The sequence below is a fragment of the Prunus avium genome, chromosome 6, assembly GCF_965620075.1.
Source record: "Prunus avium chromosome 6, drPruAviu1.hap1.1, whole genome shotgun sequence".
Taxonomy (NCBI): Eukaryota; Viridiplantae; Streptophyta; class Magnoliopsida; order Rosales; family Rosaceae; genus Prunus; species Prunus avium.
The window spans coordinates 37563211-37586797 of record NC_142289.1 but is presented as its reverse complement, the minus strand read 5'-3'; the positions used below and the strand labels follow the sequence as shown (position 1 = coordinate 37586797).

Sequence of the window (23587 nt, the reverse complement as noted above, 5' to 3'; positions counted from 1 at the left end):
AATGGACCCAAGTTCCTTTTACTGAGCTGAGTTTCATACTGTTTTTTTCTTTATGATTTGCTGCACTGCAATCGGGTCCATTACCTTTTCTCCTTTTTTTCAGCTTGACCTCTAATCTATATGATCCACATTCGGAAAAATATACAACGCACTGAAAATATAGCTCATGCCTTTTTCAGGTTAAGCGACATTCTTTGAAAGGGATTTTAATAGTTGCAGCAAGAAATATATATATATATATATATATATAATAATGGCACCGACAAAGATAAATGTACTTATGAGCTATAATTTTTGTGAACTTGTAACACGCGGTCGACAAGTCACTTTGTGTTGCTATTACATAGAAAAGGCAAAAACTGTTGTTAATTATCATTTGGATAAGGTTTTGAAGCGGATAAGTGCTCTACCACTCGAGTTATAAAAGTTTTTTACAATTATATATTGCTGTTAGTATTTATGGAGAATGTGATTTTAAGACAATTATAAACTAAATAAATTGTAGAGATAATCCTAACACTAGATTTAATAAACTAAAATCATGAAATTCTTTCTAACTGGAGATGTGCATGCTTTTCAAGTCTTTTCCAAATCCCAGGCGACATTACTTTTCGTTTGTTTGAAATAATCTTAAAATGGAGCGATGGTGGCTTGTCTTCTCATGAGCATGGCCATGATCATCCTCATCCTCATCCACATGCAAGATCACCATCCATGGTCCACCAGCATGATCTCAAATCCTAGCGTGGCCCTGTATCTACAGTTTGATGATAGGGCACTTGGACCATCCAATCCAATGATGCACAACCCTAATATTGAAGCAATATGGCCAAATTAGTTTCTATATAGCTCATTTATTATAATTGACCGCTCCCCGAAAGAGACCAAATTGGTGATACTAACAGGGCAGACAAAGATTCAGGTACTGCTAGGGACATTCACAAATGAGCTATCAAGCACATTTTCAAGACCCACAAGTTGGACATAATTAACCTGTCTCGTAACCCAGCCTATTAACCCAAATAATTCGTTCGTAAAGTACTTGTAGTTTAAGCGGTTAAGAGCAGTTATCTCTGCACTCGAGATCCTGTATTCGAATCCCCTAATCAGTTCATCGTTGAATTTGATCAAACACACATTAACATGTTCCTTTGCTACTTTAAATTTGCTTCATTTCAAATAATAGAACGCAAAAAAACCATTGCACCATCAATAGTTTAATGTCATGATCAAAACATAATTACAAAGAAAATGACAAGAAAACTGATAACAAAAAAGGACAAGTCATCAAGTGCAAGAAGATGAGCTGCTTAGATATATTCGTTGCATATATTATTTTTCTTTTCCCTGTAGTTCTTGTTTTTGCTGATGGAAATGCTGCTGCTTGGTGAAACTTGTCATCTCAGTGGGTTGTCCCGTCGTCGTCCCATTTACAGTGTCTGCACTGCAGCATTGCTCTTGGAATCTAATTAGTAAGAATTGAATATGCTTAAAGTTAAACATCTTCATCAACTCTATATTTGGTGTTTTCTTTCTCCTTGGGTCAATTTTTATTGCATACGGCCAATTTAATGGAATTTACTCAAAGTCAGACCTTATTTTCTGCAGATACATGGCCTTTATATCCTCATGACAGAAATTTATGAATGACCCATAAACGTCCTCTCTCTCTCTCTCTCTCTCTCAAATCAAACAAGCTTATATTGAAAATAAACCTATGGACCTCAAGCTGCCATGTGCAGCAACTCTCATCGTACTCCCAGCCAAATTAGCCAAAGGGCCAAAGCTTATCCTTTCTCCCCACCCACTCCCATGCTCCCATGTTCATGAGCTGTTTCATTCAATTATAAATATATTAAGCCCCACCTCAAACCATCAAATTCCATCCCTCCATCCCTTTCTCTACTCCTAATTAAGGATACATGTTAATCACACAGGCACAGCTAGTAATATATACTATCCAGTTAATATTATATGCAAATCACAAACTTACTTAATACGCTATCATTTATGAATAGTTGCATGTATTCAAAATTTACCTGAATCTTCTGTACATAAAAATGAACGAAAGATTTTTCTCCTTAGCTAAAATATGTAGTGGACGCTATTTCTTCACATGAGTAATAATTTAATTTATGAACTATCCCCCCCCCCTCTCTCTCTCAACCTCCATATCTCAACTATTTTAATCATGAGCTCCAAATCTTTGATCAATAAAAAACACACACACAATCCACACACTTATTTTTCTTAATTATACACTATCATTATATGCGGAGTGATGAATCTTGTGATGTGGCAATTAGACTTGTCCTCCACACTCCAAGTCTCCAATCAGTGCACTCAAGTCAATCTAGCTAGAAGCCCTAAAAATAAAAACCCACGTTAGGGGCAAAACCGTCATAAAAAATAATCTGACTTTCTATATATAAAAAGCCACTGCGACTCACTGAGTCCTCCATGCACATTGCCCAACTTCAAGTTGCTAAACGTGACATCACACAACCCCCCAAACCACACCGCTTCCCTTCTCCCTTCATCACTTTCTACTTATCTACTCTCAGAGACAAAAACACAAACACTTGACAAACATTTTCTAGAGATAGAAAAAAGAAACTTTCCTACCTTTCAGAAAATGGGAACAGCCGTACGCCTTCACCTAACGGTCGTCGCCGTCGTACTCTTCGCCGTTACTTTTGCCTCCGTCAGGGCCTGTCCGCCGTCGGACCTGGCCGCCCTTCTCGCAATCAAAGCGGCGCTACACGAGCCGCATCTCGGGATTTTCAACACCTGGACAGGCACCGACTGCTGCCACAACTGGCACGGCATCAGCTGCGACCCGGAGACCGGTCGTGTCGCCGACATAAACCTCCGGGGCGAGGCCGAAGACCCGATTTACGAGAAGAATCACCGAACCGGGTACATGACCGGGGCCATCTCTCCCGCCATCTGCCGCCTGACCCGGCTCTCCAGCCTCACCATCGCCGATTGGAAGGGAATCTCAGGCGAGATTCCGAAATGTATCACGACGCTGCCGTTCCTCCGAATCTTCGACCTCATCGGAAACAAAATCTCCGGCGAGATTCCGGCCGGTATCGGCCTGCTCCACCGGCTCACAGTCCTCAACTTCGCCGACAACCTCATCTCCGGCCCAATCCCGACCTCACTCACCAACCTCTCCAGCCTCATGCACCTCGACCTCCGAAACAACAAAATTTCGGGGGAGCTGCCCCGAGATTTCGGCCGACTCGGCATGCTGAGCCGGGCCTTGCTGAGCAGAAACCTCATAGGCGGTACAATCCCGAGTTCGATTTCTCAAATTTACCGCCTAGCGGATCTGGATCTTTCCTTGAATCAGATTTCAGGTGCGATCCCCCCTACAATTGGCAAAATGGCGGTTCTCGCAACGCTAAATCTTGATTCCAACAAAATATCGGGTCGCATACCGCCGAGTTTGCTTGTCTCGGGCATTAGCAACTTGAATTTGAGCAAGAACTTTCTCGATGGTATTATACCGGATGTGTTTGGGCCGAGATCTTACTTTACCGTGATGGATTTATCGTTCAACAAATTGAGGGGCAATATCCCGAAATCTATCATTTCGGCTTCGTATATCGGGCACTTGGATTTGAGCCATAACCACTTGTGTGGGAGAATTCCGGCCGGGTCGCCGTTCGATCACCTCGAAGCGTCGTCGTTTGCTTACAACGATTGTCTTTGCGGGAAGCCACTAAAAACCTGCTAATGAAAATGCATTGTTAAGGTATTTGTATTATTGTAAGAGAGAGAGAGAGAGAGAGAGTTAATTAATTGTGTGTTTACCGCTTAATTACGTTCATTATATTGAATCAAATCTTAAACGTTGTTATTATTATGATGACAATCGAAGAGTTTCTTGTTTTTGTTTTCATGCACGTATTTTTGCATGAATCCAATGGAAAATTTGGGTGGGGCCCACCCCAACATATGATCTTTGACCTGTGATTATATGATTAAAAGAGGAAAAAGGGTAAACTATGTCGACTCATTACATGCAAAATATGTCCTTATTGATGTGACCATCTACCAAGAAAATGCAAAATGCTTGGAAAAAAAAGATAGTGTTTGATACTTTCGGAAAATGCGATGATAAAAAGCGACATTCAACAATTGTAGACCACTTTTTCATTCTCCTCCATCTTAGGATACAAGATCTAATACAATGCTACCTAAATTTGAAGTTTTGTTCCAATTTGCCACCTATAAAAACAAGAGTTGATAACAAGAAATTTGTAGCTCAAGCGGTTAAAAACAGTTACCCTAACATCTAAGGAAAGTACACGCAATTTGTAGCTCAACTGAATTTTAAGGTCATGTGTTTGAATCCCTTCGAACATCCTTTGAAACATCAATACTCTTTTCTTTTTGAAGGAAAGTACATGCAACATGGATGAAGCTATCGTAATTGGATTGGGTTGTCAAATTAATTAAAATTCTTTTTTCTTTCAACATTTTCGTTTAAGGATTAGCTTTGGTCTAATTAGGTTTTGAATTTCGATTTAGCTTAAGGTGTCTACAACTCATATAATATCCACAAGATTCAGCTGGCACTCCGATTCCAGTAGCAAATCACAACCTATTTGGCCATTTCGACAGCTGTTGACGTAAAATAGATTGATTTCAGATCAAGAATGGCCAATTAAAAGACATCACACGTGAAACATTAGTGAGATAATGACTCTTCCGAGTCGGAGTCCCATCAGTACAAATAGCATTGAAGAAGGGGCCCAAACCGTGAAACAGTAATTGTGCACGGGTGCAGTAAAAAGCTAGCCACATGCCAAGATACTGCTCTCGTGCTGCCTACAGAAAATAGTAATGGCCACCTCATACCAAAAAATTTCTCACAATAAAAATGAAACAAAAATTCTTAAGACAAAAGAAAGTTATGAACTAAAGATAGATTGGATCGCAATCCAAGTTACATCAACTGTTTTACTGCTCTCAAGTGTTTGATTCTCTCAACATTAAACAAAAGTTACCACATTTTGCACTAAAAATTGATATGGAACAAAACGAATTGCCGAGTTACCAATGGTTCAATCATCTGCATCAACGACCTTGGTGCCTAATCCCCTGAGACCCTCTGGTGGAATCTCGGTGACTGTTACTAGAGAATAGAGCTCCTCCTTGGCATCTTCCTCATCATTTCTTCTACGGGCAATGCGTACACGAACCCTCCTTGGCACACTTCGGATACCACGGCTCCAAATCAACTTGTTCAGCTTCACATCGACCCTGACGTCTGTCGTTCCCATAGCCTTCTGGGCAAACTTCCGAATCTCCTTTATGGCATTTGGTGCCTTCTTCTTGAATGTGCTACAAAAGAACAAATAACCACAGCATTATGATTTTTCTATCAATAGGACAAGGCCTGCGCAGAAGTTGCAGTATGCAAATACCCAAAAAATAAAACATGGCAGTATGCCAGAGAGAAGGGCAAGAAAGGATGGAAGAAATATACAAAGCTGTTTAAACTAGACCACTATTTATTCGATCCGAACAGCCATGTTCTTTTAAGGATAAGCAAAGCGCATAAAAGCTGCGATATACCATTAACATGGGTAATTAATTCATGATGGCACCAGTACAAAGGAAAAACAGAGAGAACCGACAAGGAGATTTTCGTGACAGCTATTTCTAAGGCAACTTTTTTCACTTGTACCCATATGAAATCTGATTATCTTAAATCCACACACAACTAAACAAACTAGCTCTTGAATTTAATCGCTGCGCATTGCATTTGATTGTGAAGCAGGGATAGCATCAAATAGAAGGCTTAACACCAGAGGCTTAGGAGATGATTAGGTTAAACCTGGAATACTGTCAATGGTGTTGTTGACTATAAGGGTAATAATAGCTTAGGATAGGTCATAGGACAATACATTGAAATCTGATTTCAAATGCAAATTCACATAATAATTTATTTAAAATATTCACAAAGCATGTAATTGTATTGAATAAAAACAATTCAACCATAAATTTATTTATGCAACTACATTTCCAATTTTACTAGATAAACAATGGAACCTCCATTGAACTAGTGGATACAAGCAAAGTTGCTAAAAGGTTAAGCTAAAAGCTACATGTTATAAGGGAACAATTGGGCTCTGAGCTTGCTTTGAAACAAACTTTCTTTTCCTCTTTAACTCTAACTCGACCTACACCTTTTAAAGCACCCATTTTTAAATCAAATTCAAATTCAATCAAATCCAAGCATCTAATTGAAATTTAAGTTCAACCTTAATTCCAATCAAGATTTAACTAAGCCTACGTAACAAAACAATAGTAGCTAAAATGAGGCGCAATCTTCAACCAGACATACAATACTCACAGATTTCTATAGAGAAATGACTCACATACAGATTAACATCAGGGCTAGAAATAATGAAAAAACAGACAAATATATACCATCCATGGAGGCGCTTGTGCAGGTTGATGGTGTACTCTCTGGTTACGACCTCTTCTTTTCTACCTCGGCCCGACTTGTCCGCCATTGCTGATGGCTCTGAAGCTCTGCGCCGATATACGGAACCCTAAAACCCTAAATGATGACGAAAAATTTGAAACCCTAGGTGAAACACCATATATACTAGTTGGGTCGCGGTTTAAAAGAAAAAGGCACCAAGCTTATTGGACTCTCTATAGCTATAGGTGTCAGTTGGGCCTTTTGTTCTGTTTACTGTATTGGGCCACATCCCTAGCTACTCTTTTTTATTTTTTATTATTATTTATGCGTCAATCATCATTAAGTACTCAAATCCGGTTGGTGTTACTAATTTACGTTTTATAAAATGAGCATGATAAATATGTTTTGCTACATAATTTAGATTATTAGAGTAAATTTTTGTTTTAATCCAACACAACTAACTCTTTTTCATGAGATTTGAACTCAAGCTCCCTTTAATAAAGTGAAAACTATATATTAGCAGGGATGGAGCCGCGCGTCTGGGCCTGACATGGCCCTGGCCCCCTAAAATTTTCCCATATGTATATTAGAGAAAATGTTGTTTTACTCTTATGTCCCCTCCAATATATGCATGCAACTCTTGAATTTTGTTCTCTTTTCTTGTTTTTTGTGGTTATTAAACTATCTTTTGTTCCGTTTACAATTCTTGGTGTTTTAAAATCTATGACTTGTTATGTGCCTTGAACATTAAAATATATTTTTCCCATTAGAGCATGAAGTTCAACCCCCCAATTATAAATTTTAGATCCGTTCCTGAATATTAGAGTCAACATTTGGGAATTATTTGGCAATGTTTTCTTTTTCACTTTTGAATACAAGCGATAATCTAAATTATAAGGAGAAGGGGTTTCGAACAACTGATGTGCAACTCAAGACCATTTTCAATGTTTATTTATATAATCCTCAATAATATTAATATTTGTTAGCTAGGTCCCGCTCTTCTAAACCACAGCCAATTTCAGCTACCAAATACTTTTGGTAGAGTTGTGTTGTACAAGCAACTTAAATGCCAAGAGTTTATGAGCGACTAGAGCTTGAAGCAAATTGCACAACCAAACTATAATCCCCATGGTTGAAGACATTGAACAAGTCTATATGTATCCCATAAACCCAAAAGGTACTAGAAACTTCCCAGCAATGCTATAATCTTTTCATATTTCAAATTCTGAATATCCTCATGCAGAAGCAAACTGCTGTTAAATCATCTTCGATGTAGCTACAGCAATTCTTTCTTTGTAGCATATTAGCATGGATACTAATAACAGGAACTTCAGAAATCACGTAGAAGATGAATATACAAGATGAACACTACTCTGGGATTTCTAAATAAGATCCCTATCTGCAAAAGCAATTAAGGGATTTGAAGTAACGGCTGCCACTGTGAGAAAAATAAAAACTATCATAAATAGTTTGATATCGAATAGATTCATTCCGGTTTCCAAAATCCTGTCCCTACTTATCAGGCTGTAATGTTGAGATAAGCAGTGTAAGATTCATCATGGAAGCTTGACAATGGTGCTAGAAGAAAGCTCCTTGTTGCTCCTTTAGCCTCAAAGCTGATAGGATGATGCTGGCTTATTCCATTACTCTTTACAAAGCTGGCTGCCTGGTTGAATCCAGCATCCGATGACTCTGGACTGCAGACGAGCTTCAAGCCTGCCAGTGCCTCAATTTTTTCACTGTACACAAAGCAACCTTTGAAGCTTTCTGACTCTAAGGATACTGTGTTCTTTCCATCCAAACCTGGAACCAAATGGAAAACTGAAGAGTCCTTACTACTGGACATATCTGCTATCCCAAGATTATTGTCTTTCCCTTGCTGCACTAAAACCTTTCCTGGAAGATTAAACAGTTCTAGAATGACTGATTTGCCAATAGCATCATTCACCGTAGAGAGCTTTGTGGACAAGTCATTTGAAATGAGTCTGAAAGTGGCATGAGCAGAAGCGTCAGTGCCAGTTTCAGGAAAGACGTCCAATGCAATCGATTGGTTTGTGACAGCTATTACAAATTTTGAGTTTCCATATTCTTGGGAGAAGGAAACCAAAAAATTATTGTATGAAGAAGGGATTGGAGTTATCCAGTCGGCAATGGTTTTAGCTGAGCCAGTTTTAATGTCCCAGTTACCGCTGGTATGAGCCGCAAGCAGATATGGACCATAAAGAATTGCTTGAATTGAAGCATACTCAGGCCGATCATCTGAATTTTGTTCAAAGGACTTTGTCAGTTATATATCATTCACAAAACAAATCTTTTGCTTATTGGTAAAGCCATGTATCCTAGGGAGTGGCAGATGTATATACTTGTTGAAATGGATTTTTAACAAAAGTACCTTGAATAGCCTCTGTTCTTAGACTAATGGGTAGCTGAAGGGTCAAAGTGTCACCAGAACTCCATTTGCTTGTGACAGATAGGAAACTACCTGCATCAGAAATAGGAAAATAATATCAGTTAAGCCTATAGTTTGCGCCTAAAAAACACGGCAAAGAGGATCAGAAATGCAACTGCAGAAATAGAGAGGAAACTGCGAGTTATCTCACACCTGGAGCTGGTACACTCAGACTTTGACCATTCAATGCTGCCTTTGCACCATTTGAAGCAGTCCAAATAGGCATTCGCAAGTTCAAGGTAGATGATTTGCCTGTCCCCTGCATCATTTAAATCCAATATAAAGTTCTATGTCAGGCACAGAAAGGACACGAGACAACTCTCATGTCTAGAGACAAAAGACACTATACGCGTTTGTTTTAGTGAATCTATAAACTGAAAACATGCACGTGTATGTCTATACCAAAATGTGCAGGTCACATGCAGGCCAAAAATAATACACAACTAATAAGTAAGTAGACAAGGGTGAACTCTTTTACAGGTTTCTAAATGAGTGTCAAACAAAAGAGGATGTGTGTACGGTGGCGTCCTTGCAAGTGTTTCACACAACATTATTATAAGAAGAGAAGTGTCCTACATATTACAGAAAACAAAGTAGAAACAAAGTTGAAACTGAAAGACTAAGGAAGCAGATGCAGAAAAGATGAATTGTCAACACTGAAATGAGTGAATCATATGATAATGTTAATGCCAATGTCAATGTATGTATACCTCCTTTGAAGAAAATGTCAATGTGACTCTAAGGTAAGGATCCCATGAATTGACTTGATCAACTGTCTGATTAAGCACAATTTGTCCAGATTTCCAATCAAGCAAGCTTGATATATACTGGATAATGTAAAGACCAGGAACTTCTCCTCCCTCTTCAAAATATATGGAATCTGCTAACTTTGAGAATGATTCAATTCCTACAAAAGCATTAAGAAGAGACACATAACTGATGGTTATTACGCAGCACCTATAACAGAAAACAAGAGGAATCACAGTCTAAATGATTTTGCTTGAATCATATCAAATTGAAAGTGAGAAAGCACATCATTACAATATACAGATCATGAAAGTTTTAAAAAAAATGCTGAAATTCCCTGAAAAATAAAATAAAAAGGACAAGCAGTCCCAAGCAATCTCGTACCAGTGCCATAGCAGCACCAGAACGACTCAAATGGTTTTCCCCAACCATGGTAGCTTCTGGCCTTGGAATTTCCACGACCTAGTGGGAGCATGTAAATCATGACTCCAGGCTGTGTCCCTCTTTGGATGCCTAGCACACCATTTGTCAGAGCTCGTTCATAATAATCCGCATATGCTGTTTCTTTGGTCCATTTAAACAGGTGGCGAGAGACCTACAAGATGATTGAGATATGCTAAAGTTGCCGAATCACCTGGGCCTTTATGGTAAATAACATGAAAACTATAAAGTGAATGATGAAGTTTTGCACTGCTTTTTTTTTTGGTGTGTGTAGACTTCCCATAGTTGTACCTCTTTCAACAGTAAACTAAAATCCAACAGATATCATGTATTATATAAGATAAGCCTCAGTAGGAGGAAGGGTGACATCTGGGTCTTGCTTTATGAAATTAATAGATATTAAAAAGCAATCAATCAACTTCCTACACAACTTTGAAAAAATCCAAAAGAAGCCTTGAGAACAATAACGACAGGCATACCTTCAACATGTTATAAGTTGTGCACGACTCCTCATTCTCTGTTTGTAGAGTGCCTGCCAATCTTTTAGGGTCTGACCTGCTCACAAGTTGAGGAAAGCAGATCATAACACTTCTGGTTAAGAAACAAGTCCAAAAGAAACTAGCCATAACCAGATAAAGGGATGCATCTAGACTTTTCAAGCAAAAAGAAGAGCTTATTACGAATGAACTGAAACCGAAACTTTAGTAAGCTTAATTTTAGTACCAGAACTCACTGACTGATGTCCCTCCTGTTGCATAGCTGTGGGAAGAGTTAACAATGTTCATAAAGAAAATCCCCATTTCCTGACAATTCCAGATTTGTTAAAAATGTTAGAATAAAAAAGTCTTCTCTAATAGCATAAGCCTTCAGTGAAATTAAAAAGTACTAGTGATGTAGTTACTGAATAAGGAAATAGACAAGATGGTAATCTAAAGATTAAAAATAGGAATTAAAAACGCAAGTGCAATACCATTTTAAAAAGAGAAGTAACATCCTTACAAGCACACATGGAGTGCAAGGGGAAAAAGCCTATTTGTTAAGCTCATACATAAACAGTAGAAAGGATATCAGGCTTTGTTGAGAATTGTAGTTCAGATGCTATATAATATAAACAACTCATTTACCTTATAAAGTGGATCACCAGTGACTTCATATCGCATTTGAGAACCAATAACAATTGGGATATGCGTGTTGGCGTGAAAACCAGATATGTCGTCAGCCTACCCAAAAAAAAAACTACTTGATGAGAGGGGTTCCAAGAGATAAGGTTCACAGAAGCTAGAAATTGAACTGTCCTAACTATAGAAAGAGACAGAAAAAGCCAGAACCAGTGAATCAGTTCCCTACTATTTAGATTATGTTCGTATGCTGAAGTCCCAAATGTACATTGCCTAGGAAGTATAAAACATCTTACCAAATTTGGAGCTTGTCTTTGTTAAGTTAGAAGTACAAATTTTACTTTCTGTCTTTATATATCTATTAAGTACTTTTTGGATATTCCATATTATGTCTACCCATTTTCAGTACCCCGCATACTACAACATTCATCTCTTAGACAAAAACTTACATCTATGTATAAGGACAACACATGAAACATTAAACTTTGACCTCAAAACAAATGTGTCAACGACTTTAGCTTTCTTTCTGTTCACTTCTCAAAGTTACTGCCCCATTTGTTAGCTAATCAGAAGTATATAACTGTGCTATCTGGGTGATTACATTTATACTCATCATCTAATACAAAGGACCAATGCAGGGCTTATTCCTGCAACCTCAGACAGTTGGTGCACTGGAATACCATTAGACCATGAGGTAGTTTGAACTAGGTTTTAACAAACATGGAATTGTCTTGACTTATAGCATATGACATTATCTAAAGCAAAAGAGTCCAAATTTCAGGACTGGAGACTCGTTTGATTTCGTCTAGCATACAAGCAACGATGTTTGGAGCAATATATGTTCGCAAAGAGTATACTGATTTCCAATTGGTGTTTGTTATATGTCTACTCACGGAAAAGAAAGGAAGAAAAAATTTGTAAGAAACCTAACTATAGGTATTGAACAGAAAATGATGGTTACCTGCACTGCCAGCAATCCTAAAAAGCATGGTTTGTCAAAAAGATGAGCCAACAATAAATGCTTCGTATCATTCTGAGCATAGTAAAAAAGAATTGTTAATACCACAACCCCGATGTCCACAATATTGTAAGTACTTCACACACACACACACACATATATATGGAAACTAGAGTCCTAAGATGGTGCCAGGGACTTACTGAACCACAGAGAAAAATAGAAAAATCAATTAAAACCTATAATGATTAGGTTACGGCCATTTACACCATACAAGGTGAACTTCTCATGTCCTCATTTTAATACTTTTTAAATGAGCCATATGACACACATGGGTGGTTCCATTTCCCCAATTGCATACTTTTAAAGAAAGATCATGACAACTATGAATGGTACTTCATACTAATGCTGAACAGGCAAACATGAATGATCTGGAGGAAGAGCAAAAGGTACTTTGTAGGTAATCTTACTTACTGTGATAACATATAACTTATAAAGAACATCATTCATGCCACCGGTTTCTTCATTAAGTGACAGATAATGTCTTTCTACGCTGTACTTTGATATTACATTCTGAACACGGTTGTAAAAGTAATCGACCATCCATGTCACCATTTTTAAAGCTTGAGTATTTTCACCCAATGTATATTGATCCAATAGGCCTGCCAAGATCTGTCAAAGTAGAAAAGTGGAAAAGCTAATCATGACCCTTTGAGTCAAAATGAAGTAATTGCTCTAGTGAAACAAATTAAGAATATTCTACCTTGTGAATGGTGTAATAAGGAGCCCAGACAGGCTTAATAGCTTCAAATCGATCAAATTGCTCAGATGGAAAAGCAGAAAGATATCCACTGCCAATTTTCTTCTGACAAAGATATAGATTGTCCACTATTGCAGACATTTTATCTCTGAGGGTATTGTTGTGAGTGCTAGCCCACATTAGTGCTGATGCACTCAAGTAATGCCCTTCAAAATACAAAAGCAAGCTGTTCGTTATACATCACCATACAAGTACAAGCTGAATATTATAAATTAAAATTGCAATTGAAGGTAACCCCTTTGCTGTAAAGGGGAGTACCATGGCGCCATGAAATTTGAGAACTAGTGACAGATAGATACTAGACCTATTGTCTTGGAAGAGAGGAGAATGCGGAGGAAATGAATGCATTTGTATCATATTATTCATTCTCCACAATAATCCGAACAATGTGCAAGTGTTCTCCAAACTAAGATGGAAGGGGCACTTCCATAAGTGCCTTCCATTTATGGCAGTCTCACGAAGATTAACAGAAATGAAATTAGCTTTAATAAAATCGTAATCCCATTTTATAAAGCACGAGAAGACAATATGAACGTAGAAATGTAGTAATATGCGACAACAGAGAAATTACACAAACACTGTGATCATCAAGATTAACAATTTCAACAAAGAAAACAAAAATAACGAGTTAATAAATAACACTGACCTACAAAATGACCTCGAAGTTCACCAGTCGGCTCCTCCCACCCCTTATATGGTGTCCCAATTGTTGGTAAACCTGCTGTCTTCCGAAAGCTCCAAAGTAAACTATCTGAGTCTAACATCAATAGGTACTCCAAATTTGTTTGCTGTGCCCGTCCATGTTGTGAAGTTGGATCCAACCTCACATCATGCAATGACACTTCCTTGAGAAAGCCTCCAGAGGCCTCAAAACCATTTGGATTTTTCATTTTCCTGTACATCATTGCCCATTCATTTTCATCTTCTTCCCTCAGTATCTTTCTTGGAAGCAAATTCATCCACGCAGAATCATCGGTTGGTATCAAGTGGTAGTATGAGAACATCTCTTCCTTCCGTGTTTCATTGTGGGAAGATAAAAGCTCATATCGAAAACTATGTGATGAGAGCTGAGTAGGAATATTGGTACACTCCTTACCCAGAGAAAAACCACATAGAAAAATGATTATAAACACCGCTAACAAATCAATACACAGAAAGACCTTCATTTTCATTATGAAAAAAAAAAAACCAGATTAAAAGTTACCCAAATGTGAATGAAAGCAAGTAAGTAAATACCAACAAACCACTAAGCAGTCAAATGGAGTTCACAACTTCACATTCAACTGCCAATAATCAAACGGTTCAATTTTTAACAAAACCCAACAAAGAAAATCTCATCTAAGTGACAAAGCTCCATAAGAACAGAGAACAGAGCACAGAAAACAATCAGTTTGACCTCAAAATTCAAGTAAAGAAAATCAAAGCATCTATTTTTGGCAAAACCCTGAAGACAGGGAATTCGAAATTCAGTGACCTCGGGAGGAACGTGATCAAAAACACATATTCTGAGTATAAATTGAATTAAAAAGTGTATAAAGAAAGAGAGACCAAGAAAAAGTTAAAGGCAGGAGCACATGTGGGAGTGAGAGACTGAGACTGAGAGTGTGGGGCTATATTTATACACACGCGCAGAGAAGCTAGAGTCCAAGATAGCAAGGGATATCCAAAACCATCTCTTGGAAGCAAATAATGGTTTTTGCGTAAAGTTTATTTATAATATCTACAGAGCAATAATTCCACAGAAGTCTGATTTACCATATCTATCTACAAGCTATGACTGTAATGAGAGAGATAGAGAGAGAGAGGTGAGGATCACGGATGTGGTGTCGTGTTTTGAGGAGGGGTTTGACCAAGGAGGTTTGGGGGTTGAGGTTGAGGCCATCTGAATCCAAGAAGAAAGGCACACAGCACAGCACCAAACCAAGACGACCCCGATGCCATTATTTGTGTTTGATTATATCCCCCAACAAATGGCCTTCTTTTCGCTCCATTTTAACTGAAATTTAATTGTAATTGTAATTGATGGTTAGTCCAGCGATTGTTATTCAGAGAATATACCAAAAGTTTTGATTGTTTTGGATGGAAAAGCAAAACTCAAATTCTTTTTGAATTCCAAATTTTTTATCATCTTTCGGGTAAAGCAACATTGTCTTTTTTATAATTATTAATCCTGCATATAGTTCCAAACTAAGTGATATAAAAACATCGACCCACATATCACATGTCTCCATGTCGATTAAGATCAATTCAAATTTGTATCTATGTTTGCACAAGTCGTATTGCCATTCTCTTTCATCTTTACAGCTGTATTAACAACCTCCAAGAATTTATGACTACTTCCAAAGAATTTTGCTTCCACTATTACATCACATCACACAATCAAGAGAAAGAGCCTACTACACTTTTACCAAACTTGGCTGGACACTTTTTTTCTTTCTTTTTGAATTAATAACATCACGGGACGGTGTTATAGTTACTTTTGTTTAAGCATCCCTAGTTCAAGAGAGAACGAAGGCAAGGACTGTCCTTGGCTGTAGCCCAGTGAAGATTTGGGAAAAAAACAAATTAGATATACATATAGCCTAATATTTTAACTATAATATATACCATTTCAACACCAATAGTCTAAGGTATTCCACATTTGTATTTGATGTCAAAGTTTGTCCCAACATCAATTTTAAAAAATTTCTATTAATTTGTCTCCAAAAGAGAAGCATTTTTATAAATGAAATTCACCCTTTCGTGAATAATATGGCTCTAATTTCAAATTTTTTTTCTTGTGTTTACAATTAGCATGATTTATATGATTTAATGTATACTTTTTTTTATCTAAAAAAACTATAGAAAATGTAAGTACAAAAAAAAAAAATTATCATTAGATTTTAAGCTAATAACTTTAGCTAGCCCACCCATTAAAAAATTCCTGATTCTGCCCTTACCCTAATCCGAAAGCAAAGCGTGGAAGTTACATGAATATCTGGTGAGTCACGTTGACAGGGATTCATCTTCAATCATTCATTTCAGTGCAAAGCATTGTGAACCTGTGATACAAGTTTGCTTTCCATTTTTTGTATTTGTCCTCTAGTTGAAGAAACAGGCTACAAACAATTTGATTCTTGGAAAAAACTATGTACTGGGTTTGCCCACTGGAACAACCCCAACCGTGAGAGCATCACGTGGCCTTTTTGGTTTTTGTTTTTGGGATGAGTTAAATGGATGAATGCAATCTTCTGAACAATAAAACAAATATTTGACTGTCTTCCCAAAAGGGCAAAGCAAGACAAATTGAGGTGTCATCACAGCCATTTATGAAATTTTTATCTGGTTTTTATTGATCTGTGATTGCGTAGAAAGAATCGCAATGAGCTCAAAGTCATACCAAATTCATTTCGACTGGCTCTTATTGCATGTGGTAGGGACACTTGTGCTCACCAAATTTTGTTGTGTTCGCATATATGCAGCATGCACTGCCAAACTATACATGTCTTTTGACCTTTTCCATCTAAAAGGAATGGCACAAGTTGCACAAAGATTCCCCTTCATCTGCTAACAATTTGCAAAACAATATGGCTCCTTCAAATAAAAAGACAACAGAAAAAAAGTCCTTCTGTTTTGGTTTGGGTGAAAATAAGTGAAGTTTAGTACTAAAATAATATTGGCTTTCCAATTGGAGCAAGGGGTCTTATTGGTTCTTATTGGTTGTTTGTTGCCAATGCTGCAGACTTTCTTGATTTTAGATTCTTGGGGTCACAAGTGATGTCTAGTTATAAGTGAAAAGAAGAGCCACAAATACAGAAAACCCAAAAAATCAAGAGATCATGAGGCACAGCACAAGGCAAAGCCTGTCTGTCAGGTGTGACAGTTCATCATGCAGGTTATAGTCACATTCACTAATTTTGCTTATAATTAGCTGCAGTAGATATATTGTTGCTTTCATTTTGGCTTTGACATTGCTTGCAAGGCTGTGTGGGTCATGAAAAAATAACTTTAAAAATGGATAAGTGGTTGGTTCCCATTGTTTTCATACAAATAAATTTAAATTGCTGACAAATAGGCAAGTTGGGATCATTCAATACTCAAAGGGCAAGATGGGTTATGAGCAAAAATCTATGCTTTTTAAGACAAAGTTAAAGAATATTGAAGATAAAGATTATTAGAATGTAGAGGGCAGTAGCTGTAGCTCTCACAGGTCTCTCTCAAGTTTTCTACATCCGGTAGCTTTCACTAATAAACACAAGGACCTCTAGAACTTGGTCATTTTGTGATTAGATGGAACTAGCCACAATCGACAATAGAGGACCAATTATTAGAAATTGGATACACAATACAAGGCTTAAACTTATGCACGACATAAAGATTCAAGAAGATATTATTGCAGAAGTGAGCTTCTTCGTAATTCCATCAATATGAAGTGACGCAGAAGTGCAGAGAAGTCTAAAGCTGTGGTCAATTTTGAGCCAAATCTGAAACTGTGAAGTAACTTGAAAGGCAGGCAGCAGCACATTGTGATGATAGTGTGCTCACTTTCAAGTCACGCAGGTTCATTAAGGACTTGACCAACAAGGCTGTTTCCACAGGGATATCAAGATGCAAACTTCGCCTGTGTGGTGAAAAGAATAGACAGTAAGAGCATATCCAGGAGAGAGAGGTCTCATTTACATCTCCGGTAAATGTAAATGCAGTTTTTCCTCCAATGGTGCAATGTAAATTCAAATTTTCATGTGTTAATTTGTTTTTGTGTTAAATTTTTTGAGTTAATTTAACATTCTTCTAACCTACGGCATGCTTCATAATACTATTTTGTTACTCAAACTTAATACTTTAATAATAAAGTGAAGATCCATCCTTCTTTACTGCATCTCCAAGATTCAAAGTTATAATACACAACGGGCAAAGGCCCAAAATCCAAACGGACTTCTTGATACAAATAAGGAAGAAGAAGCGGAAGAAGAAGCAGCAAGTTGAACATAACAGAACCTAAAAGCATTCCTCAAAGAATACCAAAATTGGAAACCACTGCTCAAACAATGTACTCTAGCAGAAACCTAAATATTGTGAACATGCTTAATGACTACAATAACATAGAACTGCAAAAATTTCAACTGGTGTTATACAGTGAACAGACTCGTAGAGTTACAACATATTTGTCCCACTCATTTTCTCCCATAACTTGGAAAATCAACGAAAAATTCTTGTGTTTCATTGAGAACATCATGATATGTATTTCCAAGGCAGTAAAAGAACTTAATCTCTCCTACGCTTCTTGTGTCTTTCCTTCCTATCACTTTCACTCCTACGCTTCTTGTGCCGTCCGTCACTATCACTGTCACTTTCATCAGAACTTGATGGTTCTGATTCAGACTCAGAGTCCGAATCGGATGAACCCGAACTCTCAGATTCTGAGTCTGACACTGCTTTTTGTTGTTGCATAATGAGTCGTGGCATATGCTTCAAGTACTCACGCAGGTTCTCAGTGATGCCACCAAGCCCAATGGATGTGAAAAAATTAATGGCAAAACGAGTGTTCTTGGGATTATCCTTTGGGAAAATAGAATCATAAGAGTCCTGCATTGAAGGATCTGTGAGCCGCTCATTTAACAAACGGATGCCAAGATGTTCTGACAATTCCTGCACACCAGAAACAATAACAAATTACAATTTTGTACAAACTGTACATCAACATTCTCTAAGAAATCATCTTCAGACCTGTGAAGTAAATCTTAACACCAGAAATTAGCCAAAGAAAAAAGGCTTAAATTTGGTAGGTAATGATATTTTAATGCATTGAGTTTCGAGATATTAAAAGCAAAAACATGAGCCTACGTCACACCTCTCATGGTATACAAAAAACAAAAGGCCGTTACATGGACAAGCATTTATTCAGAGGCAGAGGTCACTAATGATTGCCAGGTATACACCCCCACCCACCCCAACCTATCAGATGTAATTGTGATCCAGAACTATTCTCAACTAACCCACATTTATCTGCTAATCTTTTACTCTTCTTCTTCCCAATCAGATCTATCAATGCTCCCAATGAGTTACAAAATGTTTTAAAGTGAAGGATTTATTCAAAGGCAGCAGTAACTAAAAATTGTCAGCATACCCCCAACATATCACATCTTAGGTTAAACTTTATGATCAAATTTAAGTTGAACCATCTCATAAGAGGATACAGAGCTGCCAACATTGTAACAAGTAATGGAAGTCCTAAAAAGCCAAACAGAAATTGTAGAAAAACAAAATTTCCCTTTTGTTACCTGGAAAAGGATCTTGATAAAAATACGAGAAGATGAAGTAGTGTCTTCTTCCGTCAATCGTATATAGGCTAACACATGCCAGGGAAGGGCATCTGTGCCAAGTAAATGGGCGAAAAACTTCGCAACATTACGTAGCTTATTTGTTTCAAGCCGGTGGATCATGGAATACTGCTGGACAAAGCATTTCTCAAAATTTTCCTGGTGGACTTTATTGATCATACAGAACCTCTGCCCCAACAGACCATAATAACGGAGGTAGGTTCTCTCCTGACTGCAACATTCCAAAAGCATGACGCATAGTTCCATCTGTAAGGTCAAATCAACACAATTATCATTCGTCAACTACTGTGAAAGTCAAGATAACAAACACTGTGCACTCATAGAGTTTCAAAAATTTTACTGTGAAATTTAAAACTTAGGGTTCTCAACCTGACAAACAAGATAGAGAATGCCACTGGTAAAAGTGGTTGGCCTCTTGTAAACCAGAGTGTGGTCGACCACTTTCCCTTTGGATTCATGTAAAATTCTTTCTTTCGCTCTTTGATATTCGTCTTAGATTAGTCAAAATTTATGTTAAATTGGCTAACTAACTAATAATACAAATAGGTTGTCCCAAGTCAATCCTCCTAAGAATAATCCTGTAATACACTCTTCAGTCTACACATGATTCATATACTTGCAATTTAATTCGGTTCATATTAATATTTAATCTTCATATTAGGATAACGTAAACTCAAATCATTAGGATTGTGGTTAACTGATTATTAACCAAGAACAAGCAGTTCTACATTGATACTATTTCTAGTTCATTCTAAGATGGCACATAGACACATCCAGTTTACTACTTATCATGTATAACAAGATAGCAACACCATGCATGACTTGTAACACTCACCTCTTGACCAGGCTCAAGTTTAATCTTCAGGAGCTTATGTCCCGCCTCCTCAAAATCTACACTGGACATGATTGTAAGATAGATCGTTCTTCGAAGATTTACAAGATTTGTCTCTGTCTCATCTCTTATTTGCATCTGCTGCTCATCCTCTTCCTCAGATTCTTCATCATCATCGTCCTCGTCGTCATCCTCACCATCTGAAACTGCATCAGAACCTTCTTCATCTTCAGACTCCTCACCAAGTATGGTTTTCTTCAATTCTTCATAGCGCTTCTCATTCTCAAGGAAATCAGGATCGGGCTTGAAAATATCTAAATGAGCACAAATCAAAACATTCACATCCACAATGAATAGAGCCCTGGTAGGTAAAAAAAAAGCTAAAAAATAAATTTACGTCATAAGATAAGACATACCAAGGGTAATTTCTGGATCTATCTCCTCTTCAAGAGAAAGTTCATGCGTCAACTGGTCTTCCTGCTCTACAAGGTCCAGTTCTGGACGAACAGCTGGGTGCCCCTGCAAATGGACATGAGAACAACAAATTGTAAGCTCTCAGTGTTTTGTTTCTATATAATTTACCATCACAAAGACAAATAGACTCAAGTCACTCAACCTGAAACTTTGCTTTTCGTGTTGCAAACAAGTTTTCAATCAAATATTGCACTCTTTTGTCTATTTCTCCCTCATGAAGAATTCCACGAAAGCGCTCAAAGATGCCTGCAAAAAATTACAAACAATAAGAGCAATGTCAAACAACTCCCTGAAAAGGAAAATGTACTATGAACCCAATAAAATATAACGTTCAAGATAAAGGGGACAGTACAGTAACCAACAGAAGAACCCAGATGACCAGAACGAAGATCCACTTAAAATAGCATCTAATGCAGTCAATTTAAAATGGGTGCACATCTGTCTTGCATATCATAAAAAAGAATGTTCTAACCTTTAACTGGTCCAAATTCACATTGATTTAATTTGTCTACTGATAAGTTGAAAAATAAACTAAACAAAAAAACTGAAAAGGGAAAATGGTATAATGTAGCAGTGTGTAAGTCCTAAATATAATATTAGGAAGATACAATGCATAATAAGCAGAGAGAAAGAATATATTGTTCATAAACACATAAATCTCATTAATGAATAAAACCCAAAAGCGCATAAATGCTAACAAATCAAACAGCAAACCCACCATGAAGCCCTTTAGGTGAAAGGTCCTGCAGTATTGATCCACACTCGGTGACAAAGCCAACAGCGACTTCAACACTGTCATCGGTAGGGTTCTCCAGCAGAACGGTCAGCAATTCTAAGGCAATAATCTCATGAGCCACTTGCTGGTTGACCAGATGTGCTATAAATTTAACGGCAGCTAGTAGTTGTGGCTGTTCAAAAGTAAAGCCAGTTAAAGAAGAGAAATAGAATCAATCTAAATAAAAGACATATTCTGTCAGCAAACACTAAAGTGGTAAAGTAAAATAACAAAGCATGGGCAAAAACTCACCTTGTCATTCCGCTTAAATGCCCTCTTAAGCTGTAACACAATTCTTCTCAACAGAAGTTCACCAACCTCAGGAAACTTTGTGTTGACAACAGCAACCAATGCTGCAAACACATCAGTGAAACCTGGAGATGCCATCTGCGATTTCATGCATGAACGGCAAAAGAGACCCCTTCCACGAATCAGATTCTCGGCAAAAATTTCAGGAATTATATTTTTTATATTTGCAGCGTTGACTTTGTTCACAAGGCCATTGATACTCTTTCGGAGGGCATCCCATGTCAATCTCTGATACTGAACACTACTTTTATCATCAACGTCTTTCATCATCCGGGCCAACTTAAATGGGGGGATGTAAACTCCACCACTTTTTCCTAAATTTGACACATCAGTACTCATGTTGCCTTCTTGTAACTTTGACTGTCCTTGAGGTTTTGAATTTTCAAGCATCCTGCTATCTCGCTCATCATTTTGCCTCAGACTTCGACTCTCTTCTCGTCTTTCTTTTACCTCGTTATTTCTACGATACTTTAGATCTCCATCATCATCCTGGTTTCTATACCTCCTTCTCTTATCATCATCTCTTTTATCCTTTTTCTGTTCTAATGTTCTGTGCTCTTCCCTTTCATCCTTGTGGTCTGAATAGTGACGTGAATGTCGGCCCCTATATCTATGACTATCCTCGGTCTCCGGCCTTCTATGCCCACTCTCATGCTGGCGAGGTTTCTCCCTTTCCCTTTCATGTCGGTGCCTCCTCACTTGCTCGCCATCTTCTTCAGAACTTCTATAAGATTCTGTCACTCTATCACCCTTCCCATTTTCACGTCTTCTATGGCCATTATCATGCTTTCTTTCCTTCAGTTGAGTATCCCGGTCTTTCTCTTTCAGCTCTCCATCTTCATCAGAACTTTCTCCAGATCCCTTCCTATCTCGATGATCATCCAGCCACCTTCCATCTTTGTCGTTGCTGGACCTTTCCTTGTCCATATCATCACTACGATGTCCATCCCGTCTCTCCTGTCGTTTTGTTCTGTTTCCTCCATCAGAATCTGATGAATCAATTTCATCACCAGTTTCATGAAGATTGTTTGACCTAGAACCGATTCTACTTCTATATTTATCTCTCTCACCCCTCACATCATCTTCACTAGATTCACTACTGTACTTTCTAGCCATCACTGTCTTGTTCTTTTCTTTAGAGCTTCCCAAATTTACAATACCTGTGAAAAAGATACAAATTAACTAACTAACATGATTCTAAAAATAAAAAAACTCCACAGCACGACTGAGTTTTCATTAATAAACACATAAAAATACACCCACTCAGGGGGACATAGTCACTTGCATACAAAACATAAATAACCCCATAAAAACATAAACCCAGTTTATTAGAATCATCACATTCAAATTTAGTATTATTAACTCTATCAAAAAGAGTAATTGTCAGCAAAACAAAGCTCCACACTTAAAATTTCCATCAATCAATTACAAAAAGAAAAAAAAAAAAAGAGAAGCTTTCACCACGTCCACAGCGCACAGATACATTGGGCACCAAATAAAGACGAAATTTGAAATTTGAAATTTTTTCAGCAGCCCATCGAAAATAAAAACAAAAGGCATTAATGTAAACAAATTAGCACTTACATAATCACAACAACAACAACCCACACCCAATTTCAACGAATCCCAAACCATGACAACCCCTAAACCCCCAAAATAACAGCCCTAGTTTCATCACAGCCACCCTTATTTAGTCAAATAAAAGATTAATAAGTAAGAAGCCCAAGAGGAAAAGAGTACCTGGTGCCCGGTAGAGTGGTTCTGCTAACTACTGGAAGTTGTACGAACGAACAACAATGGAGGCGTTGCAGTTTTGCCCCTGGCTCGCAACTCGCGAGCAGCAGAGAACGTGATATTTATTATTTTTATTTTTTCTAAACGTTTGAATGAGGTATTTTG

The 23587-nt window shown here is 37.7% G+C and overlaps 4 protein-coding genes across 4 annotated transcripts; 1 reads left to right on the top strand and 3 right to left on the bottom strand.

Annotated features, from left to right (window-relative positions):
* The first annotated feature begins 2447 nt into the window (after positions 1 to 2447).
* LOC110756799 (uncharacterized) lies at positions 2448 to 3908 on the top strand. Its single transcript, XM_021958256.2, has one exon. It carries the CDS (start codon positions 2636 to 2638, stop codon positions 3743 to 3745), a length of 1110 nt encoding a protein of 369 aa, XP_021813948.2. The 5' UTR covers positions 2448 to 2635; the 3' UTR covers positions 3746 to 3908.
* Positions 3909 to 4925: 1017 nt separating this feature from the next.
* Positions 4926 to 6631, bottom strand: LOC110756795 (large ribosomal subunit protein eL31). The gene is made up of 2 exons (XM_021958254.2): positions 6451 to 6631; positions 4926 to 5358 (listed from the first exon to the last, which is right to left on the bottom strand). Exons 1-2 carry the CDS (start codon positions 6534 to 6536, stop codon positions 5079 to 5081), a joined length of 366 nt encoding a protein of 121 aa, XP_021813946.1. The 5' UTR covers positions 6537 to 6631; the 3' UTR covers positions 4926 to 5078.
* A 1005-nt stretch (positions 6632 to 7636) lies between these two features.
* LOC110756798 (uncharacterized) lies at positions 7637 to 14930 on the bottom strand. The gene is made up of 12 exons (XM_021958255.2): positions 13625 to 14930; positions 12922 to 13124; positions 12633 to 12830; positions 12165 to 12236; positions 11210 to 11305; positions 10809 to 10888; positions 10565 to 10640; positions 10029 to 10239; positions 9608 to 9804; positions 9051 to 9156; positions 8841 to 8930; positions 7637 to 8707 (listed from the first exon to the last, which is right to left on the bottom strand). Exons 1-12 carry the CDS (start codon positions 14148 to 14150, stop codon positions 7968 to 7970), a joined length of 2595 nt encoding a protein of 864 aa, XP_021813947.2. The 5' UTR covers positions 14151 to 14930; the 3' UTR covers positions 7637 to 7967.
* Positions 14931 to 17921: 2991 nt separating this feature from the next.
* On the bottom strand, positions 17922 to 23587 carry LOC110756800 (MIF4G domain-containing protein / MA3 domain-containing protein). The gene is made up of 8 exons (XM_021958257.2): positions 23429 to 23587; positions 21632 to 22848; positions 21323 to 21512; positions 20747 to 20850; positions 20547 to 20649; positions 20134 to 20444; positions 19239 to 19544; positions 17922 to 18606 (listed from the first exon to the last, which is right to left on the bottom strand). The coding sequence occupies exons 2-8, from the start codon at positions 22802 to 22804 to the stop codon at positions 18223 to 18225; spliced, it is 2571 nt and encodes an 856-aa protein (XP_021813949.2). The 5' UTR covers positions 22805 to 22848; positions 23429 to 23587; the 3' UTR covers positions 17922 to 18222.